Source organism: Ooceraea biroi, chromosome 1 (genome assembly GCF_003672135.1).
Source record: "Ooceraea biroi isolate clonal line C1 chromosome 1, Obir_v5.4, whole genome shotgun sequence".
Lineage (NCBI taxonomy): Eukaryota > Metazoa > Arthropoda > Insecta > Hymenoptera > Formicidae > Ooceraea > Ooceraea biroi.
The window spans coordinates 13,390,059-13,412,708 of record NC_039506.1 but is presented as its reverse complement, the minus strand read 5'-3'; the positions used below and the strand labels follow the sequence as shown (position 1 = coordinate 13,412,708).

At 34.7% G+C, this 22,650-nt stretch overlaps 1 protein-coding gene across 1 annotated transcript; it reads left to right on the top strand.

Moving 5' to 3' along the window:
• The first annotated feature begins 12,770 nt into the window (after positions 1–12,770).
• Positions 12,771–20,874, top strand: LOC105284105 (cytochrome P450 4C1). The gene is given in 15 exon segments (XM_026969556.1): positions 12,771–12,921; positions 13,253–13,435; positions 13,541–13,635; positions 13,638–13,720; positions 16,866–16,948; positions 17,175–17,284; positions 17,523–17,613; positions 18,327–18,459; positions 18,676–18,778; positions 18,971–19,061; positions 19,150–19,256; positions 19,621–19,689; positions 19,976–20,042; positions 20,453–20,632; positions 20,699–20,874. Coding segments are annotated over 15 exon segments (1,722 nt in total).
• The last annotated feature ends 1,776 nt before the right edge of the window (positions 20,875–22,650 follow it).

Sequence of the window (22,650 nt, the reverse complement as noted above, 5' to 3'; positions counted from 1 at the left end):
AAACTTATTGGAAGAGGTGCCGTTAGAAACTCGTTTACAAATGTGGTATCAGCATGATGGTTGTCCGGCTCATAACGCACGTGTTGCACGTACAGTTTTACACGAAATGTTTCCGGAACGCTGGATAGGAAGAGGAGGACATATTAGTTGGCCAGCACGTTCTCCTGATTTGAATTCTTTAGACTTTTTTTGTGGGGAATGTTAAAGAACACTGTTTACAATGATGTACCAACTACACAAGAGAACATGAGAGAGCGCATTTTGAATGCATGTGCTAGTATAAATTCAGAAATGATAGAAAGGGTAAGAGTATCATTTGTGCATCGTATTAGAATATGTATTGAAGTCGGAGGACATCATTTCGAACACCTCCTTAAATAAATTTTTGTGTTGAAGAGCATAGTTTGAGTTTTCTGTTTCTCGCGTTCAAGATCATTTAAAGGTCATGTTGTCATAGGTCGCTAAACTCCTCTCGATGTTGGCTATAAAATTGCGCAAACAAAAATATGTAGTTCCATTTAAAAAAATTATCTTGACCTTTGAATCTCCGAAAAAAATAGCCTTGAAAAAATTTTCGTTCTGTCATCATGATAGTCCGTTCGAACGGTGCAACTTTTTCCTTACACATTTTTTCGTATCATCAAAAATAAGTGAAATATCTAAGATGATCGATTTAAGTGGACCACTCTGTATATATGCTTCGAAAATATAAAGGTATAGTTGGTAAAAATGCATATATTTTTTCTGTAAGACAGGAAGAGAGGAAGAGAGAGAGAGAGAGAGAGAGACTGGTAGGATAATATCGTAAGATACAGTACAAAGTGAATATAAGTAGGACCATGATACGAAGATGTAATAAAAGTTTTGATATAAAGAGTCCTGATAAAGCTCACTATACACATCCCAGCAAACACAAAGTAACAGTAATATACATGTTATGTTATAATTTCCCACTCTTTATAGAATACCTGATTACAAAAATGCATGATATCTCGATAAAAATACCTTGTTTAAAAAAAGGTAAAAAAAGGCGCCAAGTATGCGCGGAGTGTTATCTCGATTTAAAAAAATGTATGAAATCTTTAAATTGCGCGAATTACAAAGATTCAAGGATCTTTCTGTTCCAACCCAAGTGGTAGTACCTTTATTTCTCCTTAATAAAATTATTATATCACAAAATTACCTTATTCAACCTAAATAATATGTATCGAAATACAATTGTATAACTACTTTTAAAAAATAACTAGAAAAACTTAGCGCGCCCGGGTCGCATTAAAACACACATGTACACATTGGTATTATATTATAATATATATCATTTATTATAATATCTATAAATAATATAACAATATAATTTAATAATTTAATAATTTAAAGAGAAATCTAATAAAATGAAGAAAGTAAAGTGTCTTCTGTTAATTTTTCCTCCTCTTATGTAATAATAAAAAAAATATATATATAATTTATTCCATTTTCATTTAATGAAGCTGTACACTCGTGTAATATTGTTCGATAGTTGAGTAAAGTAAAGTAGTTTTAATGCGACCCGGGCGCGCCAAGTTTTTCTAGTTATTTTTTAAAAGTAGTTATACAATTGTATTTCGATACATATTATTTAGGTTGAATAAGGTAATTTTGTGATATAATAATTTTATTAAGGAGAAATAAAGGTACTACCACTTGGGTTGAACAGAAAGATCCTTGAATCTTTGTAATTCGCGCAATTTAAAGATTTCATACATTTTTTTAAATCGAGATAACACTCCGCGCATACTTGGCGCCCTTTTTTACCTTTTTTTAAACAAAGTATTTTTATCGATAGGAATTACCTCGATTTTTGGCTAAACGATTTCTTTTGTGCATACATTTTTTGGCCCAGATAAGTAATTTTGTAACAGGAGAAGATGAATCGGCAAGAGGAATTTCCTTTCGAAAGTTTTATCGTCATTACCTCGATTTCTGGCCAAAATAAATTCATTTTGTGCATACATTGTTTGGCCCAGATAAAAGTAAAATGTAAGTACTTTTAATTGTTTGTAACAGAGGAACAAAAATCAGTAAGAAGTGACGCAAGAAATTTGCATAATTGCGATTATAGGAATGGCTCCAAGAAACCTTGTTTTTCAGGAATTTCCTTTCGAAAGTTTTATTGTCATTACTTCGATTTCTGGCCCAAACAAATTCATTTTGTGTATACATTGTTTGGCCGAGATAAGTAAAATCCCTAAAAAATTTAAAAAAAATAAAAAATATATACGCCAAGTACATAAAAACTCCCAACTTGTCAAAACTCAAAACTAAATATGAAATCAATAATTAACTATCCAAGTATCTAGAAGCAGTTTGAGTATTTTACCCAAACGTTTTCCATGCATACTCTCTTATCGCATGACGACATTGAAGTACTTGGCGTGCCCGAATTAAAACGTCTTGTCCTATCTATAAGAGACACAAAATCATTTGCGAGTCATTAGTGAAAATCATGAAGGTACAAGATACAATACAAATCAAGATATTGTACAAATTTACAAGAATACATGACCACTGCGATCCGGGCACGCCAAGTACTTCAATGTCGTCATGCAATAAGAGAGTATGCATGGAAAACGTTTGGGTAAAATACTTAAACTGCTTCTAGATACTTGGCTAGTTAATTATTGATTTCATATTTAGTTTTGAGTTTTGACAAGTTGGGAGTTTTTATGTACTTGGCGTATATATTTTTTCTTTTAAAAAATATCTACATAAAATATATACAAAAGAAAATATTAAATCCTTGCGGTGATACGTTGCGATTTGAATTAATTTAACCACTGTATTTTGGATCATAAGACCGTAAAATGTATATGAAATGGAGTTTACTAACTTACCTTCGATCCGATCCTACTTGGCCCGAACCGGATCTTCCGGTGCCGCAAATCTGTCGCAGAGATCGTAAGATCCGCTCAATCTGGAACAGAAATAATTATTCCACCTTTTATAATTGCAATCAAAACTTGTAAAAACTAGTGATTAATTGATGATGCAACTCAAATTTTATAGAAGAATTGTATTTATCTCATTTATAAATAATAAAAAAATGAATAATAAAAAATAAAACGTGAAAATTCGACTTCTTATTAACTACATCTGCCAATTACTCACCTTATGATTACTCTGGCGTCGCCCGTTGTCCTTCCTGAGCCTCCTCCTCCTCCTCTCAGTCCTCGATTGATTGCACTTGTGAAAATACGGCATTCCTGATGCGACGGCTTTCGCGAAGCGCTAAAACGAGGTTTGGCACCATGGAAGGATCGCGCGCCGGCTGATGTGCGGATCAACAGATGAAACGATCGCACGAGCTCATCACGCGGATCAGCAAACGGAGCATTCGCCCGGGCTGACAATGCGTGACAGCAGAACGAATATTCGCGACGCGACACGTTTCATACGATGGCCGTCGCTTAGTTTCTGCGAGTCTCTCATTTGCGGCATTATTCCAATCTTTTCGGGATAAACAACAAAATAATTTCATACAACTTGCGATGCACTTGCCATATGAACGACTCGATGGAAGTATAGTTCGCATATTAACATCATTCGGAAGTGTGGATCCCCGACTAAACGATACATATCTTAACTAAAGTTCTAAATTTAATAACATTCTTTTTAAGAATTAATATCAGTATTTTATTTAATTCTGAGGGACAGCTAAATTAAGGGAAAAGCTTTAAAATACTAAACTGAATTAACTCGCAGAAACTATTTCCTAAAGTATTATAAAACCCGTAAAGCGCGCGAATTGTTTCGGTCGTGATATGTACGCGCATATTTACGCCCGTTAGCCAACACGGTATTACTGAAAACAGAAAGAAAAGCAATGTTAGTTTTCCTATTGCGGTAATTCTTATTTCATATCATATAATATGTTCTTTAGGAAATATTTGTGAATATATTTATGGATTCTGTATCGCAAGATTTTCTTACACTCGCGATACTATTACTTTCTTATCACTTTTTAACGTACAGTTAATTTTCTTTAGTTTACTTCCTCTGCAAACTCAATTCTTTACAATACTTAATTAATGCAGCGCGATCGACATATATGCATTCGCTCATATGCGCAATGCTATCCAGAAATGTGTTAAATTCTAACTTTCTTAATAATCGATTAGTATTGTGTCATATAAAGAATTACTTGTATTGATGTCGATATTGTCGAGTCAACGGCTGATGTGGAAATGAGTGATCTTGTGACTTCGCATTCAAGGTTGTTGAAATTTTATAAATTCAAGGTTGCATAACATCGGTGTAGAATCAAGCGACACAGTAGCGTCGCGACGCCAAGTACATAAAAAAATAAATAGCCGCATGAGAAATAGCCGCTTGATATGGCACTGGCGCGGCATCGTCCAGGCGCTATCGCATAGCTTTACTGGAGTTTTCGCCTTGTCACATTTTCCGATATAATAATCTCGGAAACAAAGATCGTAACAAAAAATCTAATAATACTTTTATTATATAATGTTGATACGCACTTTCGATTGCGAGTAACCCGAATAACATTGGTGCGGTCAATCTTGAGATCTCGAGTCAAGTTCATGTAAAATCATGTAAAATGTCACTTTCGACTTCCAGTCTTATTTCAGTCTCACATACACACCAGAGAGAATCTAGAAAGAGTGGAGCGGATCGTGTTCCCTTTTCTGATTGGTGCTGCCATTAACTGGTCAACTTCCGCAATTTGTGTCCGTGGTGCTTGAATTCTTTGCACGTTTCACACTTTCAGTGCGATGAGATTCAGTATTTAAGCGTAGTTGGATAGTAGAAGACACAGGAATGTCAAAATGTAAGTTAATTACTTAACGTATATGCATAACACAGGTATATGTATATTGCATTTATCTACCTGACTTCGAAATTATACTGAACAATAATGTAACTGGTATTTTGCGTTTGCTGGATCATTTGTATTTTTCACATTATAAAGTTTATTCATTCTTGTAATATATACATTTGTAATATACATATATACAGGGTGTCTCAAAACCTCCGTCCAATATTTTAATAGCGTATTCTAGAGGTAAAATAGAGTGAAAAATTCTAATACGAAAATCTCGAGGCTACAATAGTTTTTGAGTTAGAAGCGATCAAAATTTCCCAATAATATTGCATAAAACTCGCGCGCTCAGGCTCGTGACTACACACGTACCGATCTGTCATCTGTTATTGATTTTCAAGTCAGGTGATATGGATTTTTACTGCACAGCTGATTTTGTCATTTATTATGTATAGCGAAAACATTTAATTTTTTTAAATAAAAATTAAAATAATTAATTATCACATTTGATAAAACATAATGTTCTCACACATGTGAAAAACGAAATACATTTTCGTTGTAATCGGAAAGGTAAAAATTAATTTATAATTATTATTTTTTCTCTTGTGACAGGTTGTGAGAGGAAAATAAGATTAAGTTATCCATTTTATCGAAATCTTGTTTTTTATTAATATCACATACCTTTACTTTTTTGTAAACGTAAACATTTAGAAACAAGTTTTTTCTAAATGTTTATGTTTATAATAAATTAATTTTCACCTTTCTGATTAAAACGAAAATGTATTTCGTTTTTTACATGTGTGAGAACATTATGTGTTATCAAATGTGATAATTAATTATTTAAATTTTTATTTTAAAAAATTAAATATTTTTGCTATACATAATAAATGACAAAATCAGCTGTGCAGTAAAAATCCATATCACCTGACTTGAAAATCATTAACAGATGACAGATCGGTACGCGTGTAGTTACGGGCCTGAGCGCGCGAGTTTTACGCAATATTATTGGGAAACTTTGATCGCTTCTAACTCAAAAACTATTGTAGCCTCGAAATTTTCGTATTAGAATTTTTCACTCTATTGTACCTCTAGAATACGCTATGTATACGATATGTTTCATTACGTTGATACTTTTACATTCGAGAAGCGTTTTACTTTAATGCTTCGATTGTTCTGTGACGCTGTACAGTTCTGGAACGCGGATTGAGCATGACTTTCAAAGAAGTGAAGGTCAATTGTGGATAGACTGTCCTGATCTGCGCCTATATGGCCTCGTCGCACCAGGTGAGGAAATCCCCGCAAAGTTTTCTGATGCGGTCAGGGAAATACCATGTTCTTACCATCCCAGTGAAAACGTTTTCGGTAAGATGGTGTAAAGGCACCGGCAACATGAGAGGGCGATGATGGCACGGAAAAACGCAAAATGTCCCATACGTTGCCGGTGATCATGACGTTATTTCCTCTTCTGATTGGTCAGCCGCCATGGCGCCATGTAAGATTCGCCATGATTCTTCATTGTAATAGTACATTTGAATAACGCGGGGCTAACATGGCGACTCTAACTTGGCAGCCAACCAATCAGAAGAGGAAATAACGTTATGATCACCGGCAACGTATGGGACATTTTGCGTTTTTCCGTGCCATCATTGCCCTCTCATGTTGCCGGTGCCTTTACACCATCTTGCCGAAAACGTTTTCACTGGGATGTTCTGCAGGTCTATGCGGCGCACCTGCGCTCCTCGAAATCGGCAGCCTGTCGTACTTTTTCCCAACGTTACAGCTGGACAAAAGATGTTACTTTAGAGATCTTTTTAAGTCTGCTGAATCTTACGGGCCAAGATACTTGCATTGTCGGCGCACTCACGCATATAGATCCGCCCAATTACGACCTCGCTGAAGTATGCATTATCTTTTTACCTTTCAATCCTGACAAAATATGAAATACATAACGAAATGTCGCTCTCGATCTCGACTGGACGTGCTACTCGGCTTCATCTGGAGTGTTATTCACTCGTCACTGTCGCACTTATGTTTTATATTATTCAAAGTCTCGTTACTTTTTAAATTATTTATTTAAATTATGTATAATTATTTATTTATTATTATTTTAAGTAAAAATACCTTTTACTTTTGTATTAAACTGACACAAATTTATTTATCAAGGTCGATGTTTCACTGTCATGTTTGACACATGTTGCCGCAGCTCTTCACAAATCTCATGTTCTCGCCAACGAGCCCTACTGGATCAATGAATCTTTGGAATGAAAGTATCACCTTATGCTCCTTTGTAGAAAATAATAATACTTGTGCACGAAATATTCGTGAGTTCAATCCAATGTGCACCATACAAGGTAATTTTTTCTTAAGCGAAGGACGCCCTGGAATGCCACACGTTTGTGGCAGCAGGCTAAAAATTACAATTTTCAAGTGGAAGAACAGGAAATTTGTGGGCAAATTGTGGAAAAATGTATTTCAAACAAAGTGCGACGCCGCTTGCTGGAGAAGGAAGATTTTACGCTCCAGGATGTCATGGAAATTGCTCGAACGATCGAGGCGATCGACTTGCAAACGAACGAGATTGAGGGACGAGAGGTTGCTGCGGCGCACAGCATGCCGAAGGACAAGAGACACGAACCGATGACGACAAAAGGAAAGGACATACAATGTTTTCGATGCGGGTATACCGGCCATTCGTATAAAGATAGTAGCTGTCTAGCACAATCGAAAACATGCAATAAATGCGGAAAAAGAGGTCATTTTGCGAAGGTGTGCAAGTCCCTTCTGACGCACAGTGCTAACCAGAGAGGATCTTCAGGGGGCGAAACGCGGGTTCGAGAACTGGATGCAGGAGCGGATGACGAAGAATCACGATACGCTTTCGGATTGCGAGCGGACTCTTGGATCAATGCGGTGCAATATGAACAATGTATGGACATTAAGATATGTTGAATATGTTAATAGATTCGGGGTCACAGTGTAATATTATTGATGGGCGAACATGGCAATGGTGTAAAGATCGAGGAATCGTTTGTGAAACTCGCAAGAATGTCGACAACAAATAGTTTAAATAAAAAATAGCTAACTTTGCCATTTGTTAAGATATCGCGAATCCACTTGCGCTGTCTTTTTCAAAATCGTTTCTAGTTGTTTCGTTTGGAGTTGAACTTTCAAAAGTTATTAACATTAGTTTAAATAAAAAATAGCTAACTTTGCCATTTGTTAAGATATCACGAATCCGCTTGCGCTGTCTTTTTCAAAATCGTTTCTAGTTGTTTCGTTTGGAGTTGAACTTTCAAAAGTTATTAACATTAGTTTAAATAAAAAATAGCTAACTTTGCCATTTGTTAAGATATCACGAATCCTCTTGCGCTGTCTTTTTCAAAATCGTTTCTAGTTGTTTGGTTTATAGTTGAACTTTCAAAAGTTAACATTTGTTTAAATAAAATTTGCTAACTTTGCCATTTGTTGAGATATCTCGGTTCAACTACAAACAAAACGAAACAACTGTAAACGATTCTAAAGAAGACTGCGCAAGCGGATTCGAGATATCTCAAAATTTAGAACATTTACAAACAGCAATGTGATCCCATTAAAAGAACCTGACAAAGGTAAAAATGTACGCCAAGTACATAAAAAATCCCACTTTGTACGCAACAAAAAGTTTAAAAAACTATTTAGAAAAATCAAAACTAAATATGAAATCAATAGTTAACTAGCCAAGTACCTAGAAGTACTTATTTTATCTAAATATTTTAAAGTCTGTGCTAGCACAACAGCCGCTAGTCTTAGGGGTAGGTTAACTAGGTGTAGTAACTCCCTAAGAGAGTGGGTCCCAGACACCACGACACAGCGCGTCCTCAGGTTGCGGATAGAGGAACGGCCTCTATGTGGGGCTAGCTGCGAATAAATTGAATGAGCAGCCACGGACAACCGACTGGAAATGGCCCTCCTGTTCGGGGGTTGGGCGTAGGTCTGATAAACTCACACCGTAAAACGACTATTATCAAGAAACAACCAGAAGTCGCCATGGATTCTTTCGGGGTAAAATTTTCCGGAGGTAAAATACCCCTCCGTTCGGATCTCCGGGTGAGGGGTACTTCGAGGAATTCATGCGGCACAAAGTCGAAAAACGGGGGGGATATTAGGGTAGGTACGTGGAACGTTCGAAGCTTATATAGACCGGGCGCGTTTCAAATGATGATACGGGAAGTAGGGAGATACGGAACGGAGATCGTCGCGTTACAAGAAACTAGGTGGGACGGGAATGGGGCAGTAAATTCGGGCGCGTATACACTACACTATGGGGGGTCGGAAACCCATAGTTTTGGCGTCGGTTTTTTGATTAACAACAAAATCTCGTCCGCGATCAGGAATATTAGGTTCGTCAACGAAAGGTTAGGGTTACTTGTCGTACAAGGTCGTTGGTATAAAATCGCGATAATAAACGCACACGCGCCAACCGAAGATAAGGAAGACGAAATTAAAGACGGATTTTACGACGAGCTCGAACACATCATAGATCAGTTACCAAGCGATTATATGCAAATCGTGTTAGGGGACTTTAACGCGAAAATTGGTAAAGAGGAAATTTTTAAACCGACCATCGGATTGGAAAGCCTACACGATGGCAGCAACGAAAATGGTAATAGGGTAATTAATTTCGCGACCGGTAGGAATATGATTATCAAAAGCACGTGCTTCAAACATAAAAACATACATAAGCAAACGTGGATTTCCCCGGACGGAAATACGATTAATCAAATCGATCATGTTCTCATGGATAGGAGACGACATACGAATATTCTTGATGTTAGGTCGTACAGAGGGGCAGATTGTGATTCAGATCATTTTCTCGTCATTGCAAAAATTAGAGAGCGTCTTTCGACAAGGAAAAATAAAGAACAGGCGGCCAGAATTAAGCGCATAAACGTACGTAATCTCGCGGAAGAAGACAACGGCGTCAAATACGCGGTCGAAGTAGTTAATAGATTCGAGGCATTAGAAGAAGTCGACGAAACGGAAGATAACGCGGTTAATAAGCAATGGGAAAACGTACGGGATGTTGTGATTAAATCGGCGGAAAGTACGATCGGTTATTGCAGAAGAAGTAAAAATAAACCGTGGTTTGATTCGGAATGCGAAAACATGATTAAAGAAAGAACTAAGGCGCGGTTAAGATGGCTATCGGATAAATCGGACACTAACAAAGAGGTATATAATAAAAGTAGTAAATCGGCCAGGGATTTAGTTAGAAGTAAGAAGCGTCACTACTTAAAACGTAAGGTAGAGGAGATCGATGAAAACTGTCGAAATAAAAACGTACGCGGGATGTATATAGGAATAAATAACTGGAGAAAAGGGTTTCAGCCTAAAACGGAGATGCTCAGAGACGAAAACGAGAATTTAATTACGGACACGGCAGGAATTTTGGATACGTGGAAAAATTATTTTGATCAGCTGTTAAACGTCCAATTTGAAAATGATCCGGCTGTCGAAAACTTAGAAGTATATACGGCGGAACCTTTAATCGACGAACCGACGGTGTTAGAAACTAAAAACGCAATTAAAAGGCTCAAAAATTACAAAGCTCCGGGTATAGATTTGATTCCGGCAGAACTATTAAAATTGGGGGGAAATAAGTTAACGAACGAAATTCATGAATTAGTTAAAATTATTTGGAATAAAGAAGAGCTGCCGGAACAATGGACAGAATCGTTGATAGTTCCGATTTTTAAAAAGGGGGACAAAATGGATTGCAATAATTATCGTGGAATTTCTCTTTTATCAACTTGTTATAAGGTTTTGTTAAACATTTTACTCGCGAGATTGACACCATACGCGGAAGATATAATCGGGGATCATCAATGCGGATTTAGGAGAAATAGGTCAACTTCGGATCAGATTTTTACTCTTCGACAAATTTTAGAGAAAAAATGGGAATTTGGTCAACCAATCCATCAATTGTATGTAGATTTTAAAAAAGCATACGATTCAATTAACAGAGCGACACTGTTTAAAATTCTGGCCTATATAGGGGTACCCAAAAAATTAAATAGTTTAATTCAGGCTTGTTTAAAAGAGACAAAGGGTAGAGTAAAAGTCGGTAACAAAATCTCAAACACTTTTGATATTCATAGTGGGCTAAAACAAGGCGATGCATTATCCCCTCTTTTATTTAATTTAGTTTTAGAATATGCAATTAGAGAAGTACAGAAGAGTGGGGATGGCCTGCAGTTGAACGGTAAAACTCAAGTTTTAACATATGCGGATGATACTGCGTGGCTAGGCGACGATAAGGAAACGATTATAAGAAATGCGGAATTATTGATAGATTATGCTAAATATCTTGGTTTACAGGTTAGTGTGGAAAAGACCAAATACATGGTAACTAGTAGGGATCAGGATAACGATAATTTACAGGTTCGCGATAATATATTCGAAAGAGTAGACAATTTTAAATACTTGGGAACGATTATTAATCAGGGAAACGATACTGGGGTAGAACTTAAGAAAAGAATCAACGCGGGAAATGCAGCCTTTTATTCGGTCTGTAAATTACTTGGGTCGCGGTTATTATCTAGGCGTTTAAAACTTAGAATATATCGAACCATTATTCTCCCTGTAGCTTTGTACGAAAGTGAATCGTGGGCACTTACTTTACAAGGTGAAAAGAAATTTAGGGTTTTCGAGAATAAGGTATTACGGAAAATTTTCGGGGCGAAACGCGATGAGAAAACGGGGGAATGGCGGAGGCTACACAACGTCGAGCTGCATAAACTTTATAATAGTCCGGATATAATTAATGTAATTAAATCACGCAGATTAAGGTGGGCGGGTCATGTCGCGCGTATGGGAAAGGATAGAACCGCGTATAAAATTATGACGGGTAGACCAAATGGCAAGAGACCGTTAGGTAGACCAAGACGTAGATGGGTAGACAATATTCAGTCGGATCTCAATGATATAGGCGCCGAGAGTGGGGATTGGGAGGCAGTAGCTCAGGACAGGGATCGATGGCGAACTTTGGTAATTGCAGCTATGAACTTTCGAGTTTTGAATGCCAGCTAATAATAATAATAATAAATATTTTAAAGTTAACAGTGCTATTTTTCATCATGGTGAAAATGTTAACAATGGACATTACACGAACATGTTGCGAGCTAAGGGTACAAAATGGATTTCCGTTAATGATTTAAAAGGTGAGACATGTCATTGGCCTCGAAATGCTAAGGGTGCATACATATTTTTTTTAGAAAAATTATAATCTATTAATAACTGTCAATCTGTTAATAATTAATAATAAAAATAATAATCTCTAAATAATAATTTAGTTTTTGAATATTGAAATTCTATGCTATCAAAATTTTAAAAATGTACAAAAAGAAGATCCTTACAAAAACCTTTTTAAAAAAAGAAAAAAATATTTACGCCAAGTACATAAAACGTATCGAACTTTCTAAAAACAGTGTAATTATAAAAAAACAACCTTTCTAAAAAAAGTATATTATGAAAATTTATTTCTTCAAAAATATACATGAAATCAATGCAATTAGCCAAGTATATCATTATTTATTGAAAAGTGAATTGTTCACAAATGGATATGAAATCAATGCAATTTATCTAGTATTTGTTTAAAAATGGATGTTGTCAGTGCAATATCCAAAAGTTATATACAAGATGCTTTCACAATAAATCCAAATATTATATGAAACAAGTTGTATACATTCAAAAGTATATGCAACACAAGCTTAACGCATCCATTGTCTCTTCACGCAAATTCTAAGTCACATAAAACGGGCTTAAACTGACTCAAATGATCAACGGAATCATAGTGAAGCAAAAAACTTGGCGTGCCCGGGTTGTATTACGATGCAATAGCTCACCATACAAAATACAAAATACAGTACAAATCAAGATACTGTTACTCAAGTTTATAAGAATTTTGTAAGACATGTCCAATGCGATCCGGGCACGCAACAAGAGATTCACTCTGGCAATGTTATAAAAGCTACCGTATCTGGACAGATGCTTGAAGGAATCATTGCGATTGTATCCCAGCGTGTTTTTCATATTGCGACTTACCTCGGAAGAAGTAACATTTCGTACGTAATCGATCGTTCTTGCTGTGTTATTGATGTCATGCGAATGTATCATTCACTGTGCTAGCAACACAAAAGAATTGTAACACCATGAGCATTTCAGCATCTTACATTATGGATGTAATGTTGTACGGTTTAGTTAAAAAAAAATAATTCTCACATTAATCCTACGTTAATAAAGTCAGTAGATTATTGACATATGTGCGAAATAAATAATCATCAAATTGTATCTTTTTCATAGATGCAAATTATGCATTATTCATTATTTATTACGTGTTTATATTTCGCCAATTTGGACGAGATCGCATCTCATTTTCTAAAATGTGTTTTCCAGAAAAGAAATATGTGGTGCCGGCCGGTACGCCAGTGCATCTCAATATCTACGCTGCCCACAGAGATTCGAATTTCTGGCCAGATCCAGAAGTGTTTGATCCAGATAGATTCTTGCCTGAGAGAAGTCAAAATCGTCATCCTTATTCCTATCTGCCGTTCAGCGCGGGACCAAGAAATTGCATAGGCAAGTCGCAGACCTTCTCATTCACTTACGAACGAAAATGCATAAATGAGAAAGAGAAAAAAATCCGGTGTGAAATATTTCTGACACGTTACTAATTAATGACAGATCAAAAATACGCTTTGCTGGAGATGAAGGCTATGATTGCCCCGCTGTTGCACAACTTCTACCTGGAACCGATCGATTATTTGAAGGATGTAGAATTGTAGAGTTAAGAGTTGATTTGGTCCTACGATCTGCAAAGCCGCTTCGCATAAGATTTGTCCTAATCCAAGATAATCATGGAAAGTGAATGTGTATTTTATCGGTGTAAAAGTCTCATGGATCGCCGAAATAACGAATAATTCATTCCAGCATTATGCATATGGACACCACAAACAAAACGTATTATATCTATAATACTAATACGAAAATGTAATGAGAACTCCTCCTAGACCATAGGTCATAGATCAAAACGGACAACGGGAATCGATCAGGCATGGTCCCAAAGGTGCTCAGAAGGTTTTTATTTTTCTGAACTTTGACCCCTAAGTCACGTGACCAACGGTCACGGGTTTGCTAGTACGTAACTATTCGAGAATATATAGGATACTTATCATCTTAATTAAGCCGACTTGTTTGTCTTGAGATGTCTTAAATGTTTTTACGGATTTCAGTTAGAAAAAGTAAAGGCGAGACATGTGTTTTATATAATCTGTCAGACGACACTCTTTATTATTGTAGAGATGGTTATAGTATTTTGACGCACTTTTATTGATAGTGGGCCTTTATTAACTAGAACCACACGAAATAATATACAGGGGTGTCGTAAGCACATTAACGTAACTAAAATCTCGGTACTTTCTTTATAAAAATAATTCTCTTCGCACGACGCGACTGTTCTCTATGCGCGCCGCTTTCTAACTGACTCTCGCTGAGTCAAGGACAAAACTATCAAAGCCGTACACAAACTATTTAGGGAATATATAGGATAATTATCATCTTAATTAAGCTGACTTGTTTGCCTTGAGATGTCTTAAATGTTTTTACGGATTTCAGAATCCGTAGAAAACGTTAGAAAAGTAAAGGAGAGACATGTGTTTTATATAATCTGTCGACAATCTTTATCACATTTATTTATGATCGGGATTCTTTTTTATTAGAATTACGAAAATAAAATTACGATTTGTGCACCACCCCCCTCTTTCTTTCTCTCTCTCTCTGCTTCTTTCTTTTCCAAAGTCGCTCAGAAAACTCGAAAATAAGCAATGCTAAATTTTCTGACTGACTTTTTCAATTGTCACCTGATATGAGATTTGATATGAGATTTGAATACATGCACTTATCTTAACAAATTTACTTATCTTAAAAAGTTTATTGTGCAGATTATTATCAAGAAAAAAAGACAGCATTAGATTAATAAGGACGTGTTTGAATAAGTAAAATTTCTCTTCAAACAAATCAATTGGATAAGATATAGATATAATTATATAGCTACGGAGTTATGTAAATAAGTTAATACACCAGAATGACAACTTGTCAATCTTAATACGTTCTCGCCTCTTCAATGTCTCTACAAATAGCAGACACATAAAAGCTTCATGTAATGAAGTAAATGCTACTAGACTACTTAATAATAGAATAGGCTAATACGCATATGCACTCAATTCGTCAATTAATCTGACATAATTTATATTTGTTTGTTGATCACTGAACGGCGGAAATTTTTCGAATAGATAATTAAATTACAGTCTAAGATTTGTAAATACTTTATTTAGATGAGATGCATCAATTCCATCATGAATTATTGAGTTACATCAGTTTTGTATCAAGAAAACAAAAAAAAACTAAATTCAAGAAGCACTAAATGCAGCGTGTTAAGGATCATGAAGCGATAAACTGCTAAGAAAAGTCAGATATAAAGTATAAAAATATCAAAAACACTATCGCTTACGTCGCGTCAGGCCTGCGATTTGCATTTTTCAGCCGATTTTGCCTATTCCATCCCCACTCCTTTTGTTTCATAGGGACTTAGGGACGGATTAGCTGTAAATCGTGTATCGTGTGTAAGCCTTACGTATATAAGTTGTTAAGTCGCACCCTTGTGCTCAGTAATGAGATAGCAGTGTATCAGCGGCGACTAGCATACCAGTGTTAAAACAATTTGTCACTATAGGAGGAATAACTATAGGATTGAATATCGAAATTGCAGTTATCTAGTGCAGTTCCAAAAATTATTATGTTATTTGTGTACAAAAACCGTTATATTTTGTGAAAGGAAGAAGATTTAAGCAGTTGCACAAAATATTTTTTTATATTTCTTAAGAAAACAAGTTGGGATATTTAAAATCTATGTAAGTATACTATGTTTGCGTCTATATATTTATTATAATTCTATTTTACATTATATTATATTATTACATCATATTATATTACATTATATTATTTTCCTTTATTTCTGTATTATTGTGTATTATTTTCATACTGTATATATTTGTATCATGTATTATAATACCCACAAACTCTATTGCAGCTTCCAAATTAAATCTAACGTATGAAATATTTTTGACTGTAACAAATAGGCAGCATTTTTATCTAAAATTCTTTATCTTTTGTTATTACCTTATAAATTGCCGGAATACATCCTCAGCTAGCCTCAGCTATTTCTAAATATATATTATACTAGCATCCCCCGTCACGGCTTCGCCCGCGATATTTATGTGTAGAATTAAATAAAAACACATTTTACCCTTTCTCACCCGTTAGGGGTGGAATTTCGGAAAACCCTCCCTTATTGTTAGTGAGCACCTACGTGATAGTAGGAATATACCCTTAAAATTTCAAGTCGATAGGTGCAGTGGTTCGGGCTGCACGTTGATGAGTGAGTGAGTGAGTGAGTGAGTGAATGAGTGGTATTTGGCTTATATATATATAGATTTCCAATAACAATATTCTTATCCAAATAATTTATAGTAGATATACTTACGGAGTGATGTAGTTATGTACATATTGTTATGTACATATAATGCATAAGATTTTTAGATGCTATCATAAAACTTTACAGTAAAGGTTTCATATTACGCCATTTGTTTTAAGAAATAAATACATTTATGTACTTTGTCTCTTCTTTTTCGTACAATATACATTTTTTTAATAGTCTTACATAGTGTTAGTGTCCCGTTCTTCACTCAATGCCTGTTACAGTCTCAAGTAAAGTTTTTTTATATTCAACACAATAATTTTATATCAACACAACAATTTATTTCTTGTATTACATTATATTATAGATATTACATAATTAATATCGCAAAACATCAAGAGTGTAACGAAAGAAACGAAGGAAAGACGGGACAACATTTTACATTATCCAATAAACAATAATTGTCGACATATTACTCTCATGTGCTATTATCGCATTTTTCTATTATTATGTTATCCATCTTGCACGATTTAGGCGACTTATCAATCTCATTCCGGGACCACGAATGGTTCCAATTTTCGGTGATATTTTCAAAGGACTACTTTATCCTCCACAAGGCAAGTAAAAGTTTCTATAAATTTTCAATCTAATAACAAATTATTTATCGGTGTAATATAAATGGTTAGTTGAGAGGACGTATTTGTCTAACACTTTGGCGGTAACAATACATTTGAATTCAGCCTCTCAGCAGCTGAACTCCATTCCATAATTTTTTGAATTTACTTGAACACGAAAATCATTTGCTTGGGTTTATCATTTTTGATTTTCTCCTTAATATTCTAGAAATTATCTGGGACATTTTCGTGTCACGCTCTAAACGGTATCCTTCAATTTATAAAGGTTGGTACTTCATCATCGGCTACGTCGTCATTCTAAATCCGCACGACATCCAGGTAGAGTAAATCAATTGTAGACTGATGTTGTTTGTTACATAAAATCTTTCGGATACCGATGTCTACTTTTCCTATGAATGATCATATATAAGAACTGTATGAGCGATTCTTAATGTTTGCTGAAGTACAAATTTTCTAAAAACCTTACCACAGAGATCTCGTTCTATATTTTACTATTTGACTCTCGCTCTGTTTCATGAAAATCAATTAAATTATTTACTCTGGGTTCTGGTTTTAGACGATACTGAAAAGTACGAAACATAACACGAAAGGTATCCTGTACAAAGCTCTTCATCTATGGTTAGGAGACGGTCTCCTCGTTAGTAAAGGTACCGAATTAGACTTAAAAATATTTTTCGGATCTCCTGCATAAATATATATATATATATATATATATATATATATATATGTATATATACATACACATGTACACAAACTTCTTCTCAATAATTTATGCAAAAATATATTTTGTGTTATTTACTGCTCATGTGGTTTACATGTATTTGCGTTTATATATACTATCTAAAAACACAGATTTCTGAAAAAGTAAATATTTTATATATACATGTACATTTTAATAATAAAGAACTTTAATAATTAGATGAATTTGTTATTGTATTTGGTATTGATATAAATATCGTTTAAATACTTAAAATGTCTTATTTTTATTTCAGGAGGAAAATGGCAAGAAAGGCGAAAGATACTAACGCCTGCGTTCCATTTTACTATAATAAAACAATTTTTTGATATTATAGTCGAGGAAAGCAATCGTATGACAAAATCGTTGAAAGATATGGAAGATTCGACTGTTCAAGATTTACAGTTTTTTTTTTAGCTATCATGGTTTGAATATAATATGTGGTAAAAACAAAATATCTATAGTTCTATAAAAAGAAAGAAAAGTGTTTGCTTTGATCTAATTATATCTAGGAAAAGAATTACCTTCAGAAAGTATTCAATGAAGCATTTGTGTTTTGTCATGTGTAAACAGCACTGGACTCTAATATTGTTAATAATGTATAATATATATCAAATTGATGAATTAAACTGAAAAACTGTCTAACTCATAAATTTGCAGAAACTTCCATGGGTACTTCCTTGCAAAACATAGACGTGGCAGAACAAGAGCGCTACCGCAACGCAATCCATGTTTTAAGTGAAATATTATTTTATAGGTAATTGGAATTCATAAAGTAATTGGAATTAATAGTAAATTTAAAAAACAAATTTATTCTAACATACCGATACATACGTAATAAAACTTATAGCAAAGTGGACGAAAAACTTTTAGTGATATAATAATTATAAAACACTTAAACAAAAAATTTATATATTTCTTTTTATATGTATTTCATATCTATATATTTCTCATGATTACATTTTGCATATAGAATTGTACGTCTGTGGTATCACAGTGAAATACTATTCTGGTTCTCGTCAAAATATAAAGAACAAGTTAAATGTTTGAAAATACTACACAGTTTTACGGAAAAAGTGAGTACAAATATTATTACACAAAACTGTGAAAATTCTTGAGTAAATTACAAAATTATTTCCAGTAAGATTGCAAAAAATTTATATAATTAACATATATTTGAATGAAAAATTCAATGTTGCTGATAACCTCCTAATGAGCGATGTATAACGAACGCATATTTTTACAACAGTTTTTTTCATTTGTCGTAGATTATTGCGGAAAGGAAACGATATCACGAATCAACTGGTGGACGATATCTAAATTTTGAAAATACGGCAGAAGATAATGATATGATAGGAAGTACGTATATATAGAATAAATATATTTCTGTTATTATATTAATAGCAGTTTTGATTAAAGTTCAATTCATTTGTTCTACTTGTTTAAGGCCGAAAGAAGCGTCTTGCCATGTTGGATATCATGATAGCAGCGTCCAATAATAACCAAATGAGCGATTCGGACATCAGAGAAGAAGTTGACATCTTCGTGTTTGAAGTAAACGCTCCCATTTAATTTGCTTTTTTCAGAAAATGCTACAAGACGTGAGGAACAAATTGGATATCCGAAAATAAGCAAGAATTGTCACACCTACGAATTGTCTCAATATGTTTCAAATAATCATTTCCTTAGAAAATAGTAATTGCTTTTTAATTTTTAAAAACATACGATGCAAAAAAGTTCTACATGAAGTTCTCTAAACATACAGATATAATACACGAGCATTCCGAATTAGTCTAATAAATTAATTATTTCTGTTTTTATCATCGAAATATATGACTGTAATATGATAAATTATGATATGATAAAGTAATATGAATAAATGAATAAAAAATGAATAAATGATTTTTTCTTTTTATAGGGTCATGATACCATAGCAATGGAATTGACTTTCGCTGTATTACTGTTAGCCGAACATAAGGACGTGCAGGTATTTTTTAATGAAGTATCGAATTAGAATAAACACAATTAATTAAATTCAATCGTTTCTTTCTGAAACTGAACTTGTTTTAGGTCTAAAATAGTGTACATACTGTGATGATTTTATCTTAATAATTAACTATACGAATAGTCATATGAAATTCACTGTACGAAAATCTGTTTTATGACTGTAGGATCGTGTCAAAAATGAAGTCAATGATGTAATGGAAGAAAACGGAGGAAAACTGACTATGACAGCGTTACAGAATCTGCCATACCTAGAGAGATGTTTGAAGGAAACGATGAGATTGTATCCTATCGGTTATTTTATAGGACGAAAGTTAGAGGAAGATGTAATGTTACGTAAGGAGTTAAGAATTAATAATCATACATTATACATGTTTCGTATCATAAGCAAAGAAAATAAGTTGTAAACATGGAAATCGAAGTGTTTCATGCAAAAATGGAAACTCACGATGATGTTGTTTCATAAAAAGTTGTCGGTGCTTTCATTGTTCAACGCATAACACTCCTAAGTACATCGTTACTGTACTGCAAATTTGTCACAATTAAGATTCGTTGGTATATAATAAATTCATCAACACATAATTGATCAAGTTATACATTTAATTCAATACGTGGAAACTGTGTTTTTTATTAACGTAGATAATAATTTAGAGCTAAACATTTACTCTGCACTATCTGGATTGCTTTTTAATTAATAAATTGCTATTATTATAATCCTTAAGTTTACTCTATTATGCTATTTTTAGAATCATATCTAGTACCTGCTGGAACAGAGGTGACTATTGATATTATACATCTTCACTAACATCCTGATTTCTGGCCAAATCCGAAGGTGTTCGATCCAGATAGATTTTTGCCAGAATTGGTGCAAAATCGTCATCCTTTCGCTTATATACCATTTAGCGTTGGTTCGCGGAATTGCATAGGTAATCTATTAGATCATAATATCTTCTTGCGTGTAAAGCAGTTTATAACGCGTTTACTCATAACAGGTCAACGATTCGTCATGATGGAGCTGAAAACCGTAATTGGTACCTTGGTGCACAACTTTTATTTGGAACCCATCGATCGCTTGAAAGACATTCGATTTTTAATGGATTTACTTATTCGGCCTAAACACCCGGTGCGCGTAAAATTCGTTCCAATCAAAGATGCTCAACTGTTATAAGGGATTATATCGGTGTGAAAACTTGATGATGAGAAATGACGCATTTACTAAAGGAGCATTATTACATTACTTTCTCAGGATCACGGGATACATTGCATGATATAAGTCGGAGATTAATTGTACTTATTGGTTTAGGAAAATTGTTTTGGTTTTGACTTTAAGTTTGTAAGTCAGATATTGTTTCGAATAGTGTTGTTTTGAGAATTTTAGTTTAAAGAACGCTTGTGTAGAAAGAATGAAAAGCATTTATATAATCTGTGAGACATTATGAAGTTTTTTACAGTATCAATTTGATCGACAATCTTTTTTGTTACATTGTTCGTAATACACTTATGATTTGCATTCGCCAGTCTTCTTCCCTCACTGTCTCTCCTGCTCTCCCTCTCACCCTCCTACTCATTCTCTCTCTCATTCTCGTTTTTCTCTCCAAGCCGACCGGAAATGTCATTTAAGTAATGCAAAAGTTATATGAACTAACTTCTTTAATTGTTCTTTAGTCAAGGACATTCCTTTTAAAAACTGATTGCTGTAAGTAATATCACAACAAAATTACCTTTTTAAAAAAAGGTACAAAAAAGCGCCAAGCATACGCGCCCGAAGAACGCGTTCAAAGATGACCTCTATAAAACTATAATAATATCAACAAATTGCGCCAATTATAAAAATGAGTATTTATGCAAACCAAAAAATCTATTACATTTATTTGTTACGTCCAGGAGACTCCACGGTTCCTCGCTTCCATAGGGAAAACATAAAATAAAGGGAAGAAACAAATAAGAATTAATCCCCACTAGCGGGAAAACGACCGGACGAGCGTAGGGGGGGAACAGGTGGACTTATTGTAATAGATATCATGAAACGATATGTAAACCATAAGGCTCACAAAAGTATTTCACATCCCCCTCCCCCCCCCACCTGCGCTCGGCTGAAACGTTCGATAAGAGAAAAAGAGGAAAAAAACCACCCGGAATCAATAGTTAATCACTAAACAAAGACCGCTTCTGATTCGGAAAGGCGGAGCGGGACTTGAGAATTGTCACTCGCTGACGGCAATAAAAGTAATCCACCGATAAGGAACCCTGTCATACAGGGGCAGCTGTGAAATAGATTAAGAAAATAGTAAACATGGATTGTAATATGCATGGTCAAGCGAAGGGTTTTCACAAGTCAAGTGCCGGACTCTAATTCTTGGAAACGATAACGTAAATCCATCAGATATCATAGTAATATAGTAGCAATGGACGCTTCATTAGAAACAATTTTTATTACCTTTTTCCGTTGTTCTTCTTTTCTGGGAAAAGAGTGACCCCCACCTACACTCTTTAGCCCTATATAAAGGGAACAATTTGGCCAGAGAGTCCTCTTCAATCTTTGGCCAGCCTGCAATTCACATCGTTACTGTTACGTTCCCGTGATCGGGACATCGGGCTTAAATATTAGAGTCAGTGTTGGACTCCACCCGAGCGATTCTGGTCTGGTTGGCTCCTTCACCTGACTCATTGACGACCAACTCCATCCGAGAACCGATACAAGAAAAGTAAGCCTAAATTCCATATCAATTTCATTTTTACTCCCCTCCAACCGCTTCGTGACTTCTTTCCGGCTTTCTCGAACAAAGGTCTATTCCGATTATTTCCGTTTAAGTGGCCAGTATTAATCCCTGCGATTTATATTAGAGAATTTATTTTTAATTTGGACATTTAAGTATGAATATGGTAGATTTATTTTATTTATCATTATAGTTTGAAATATCGAATATGTATCGATGGTATAGAG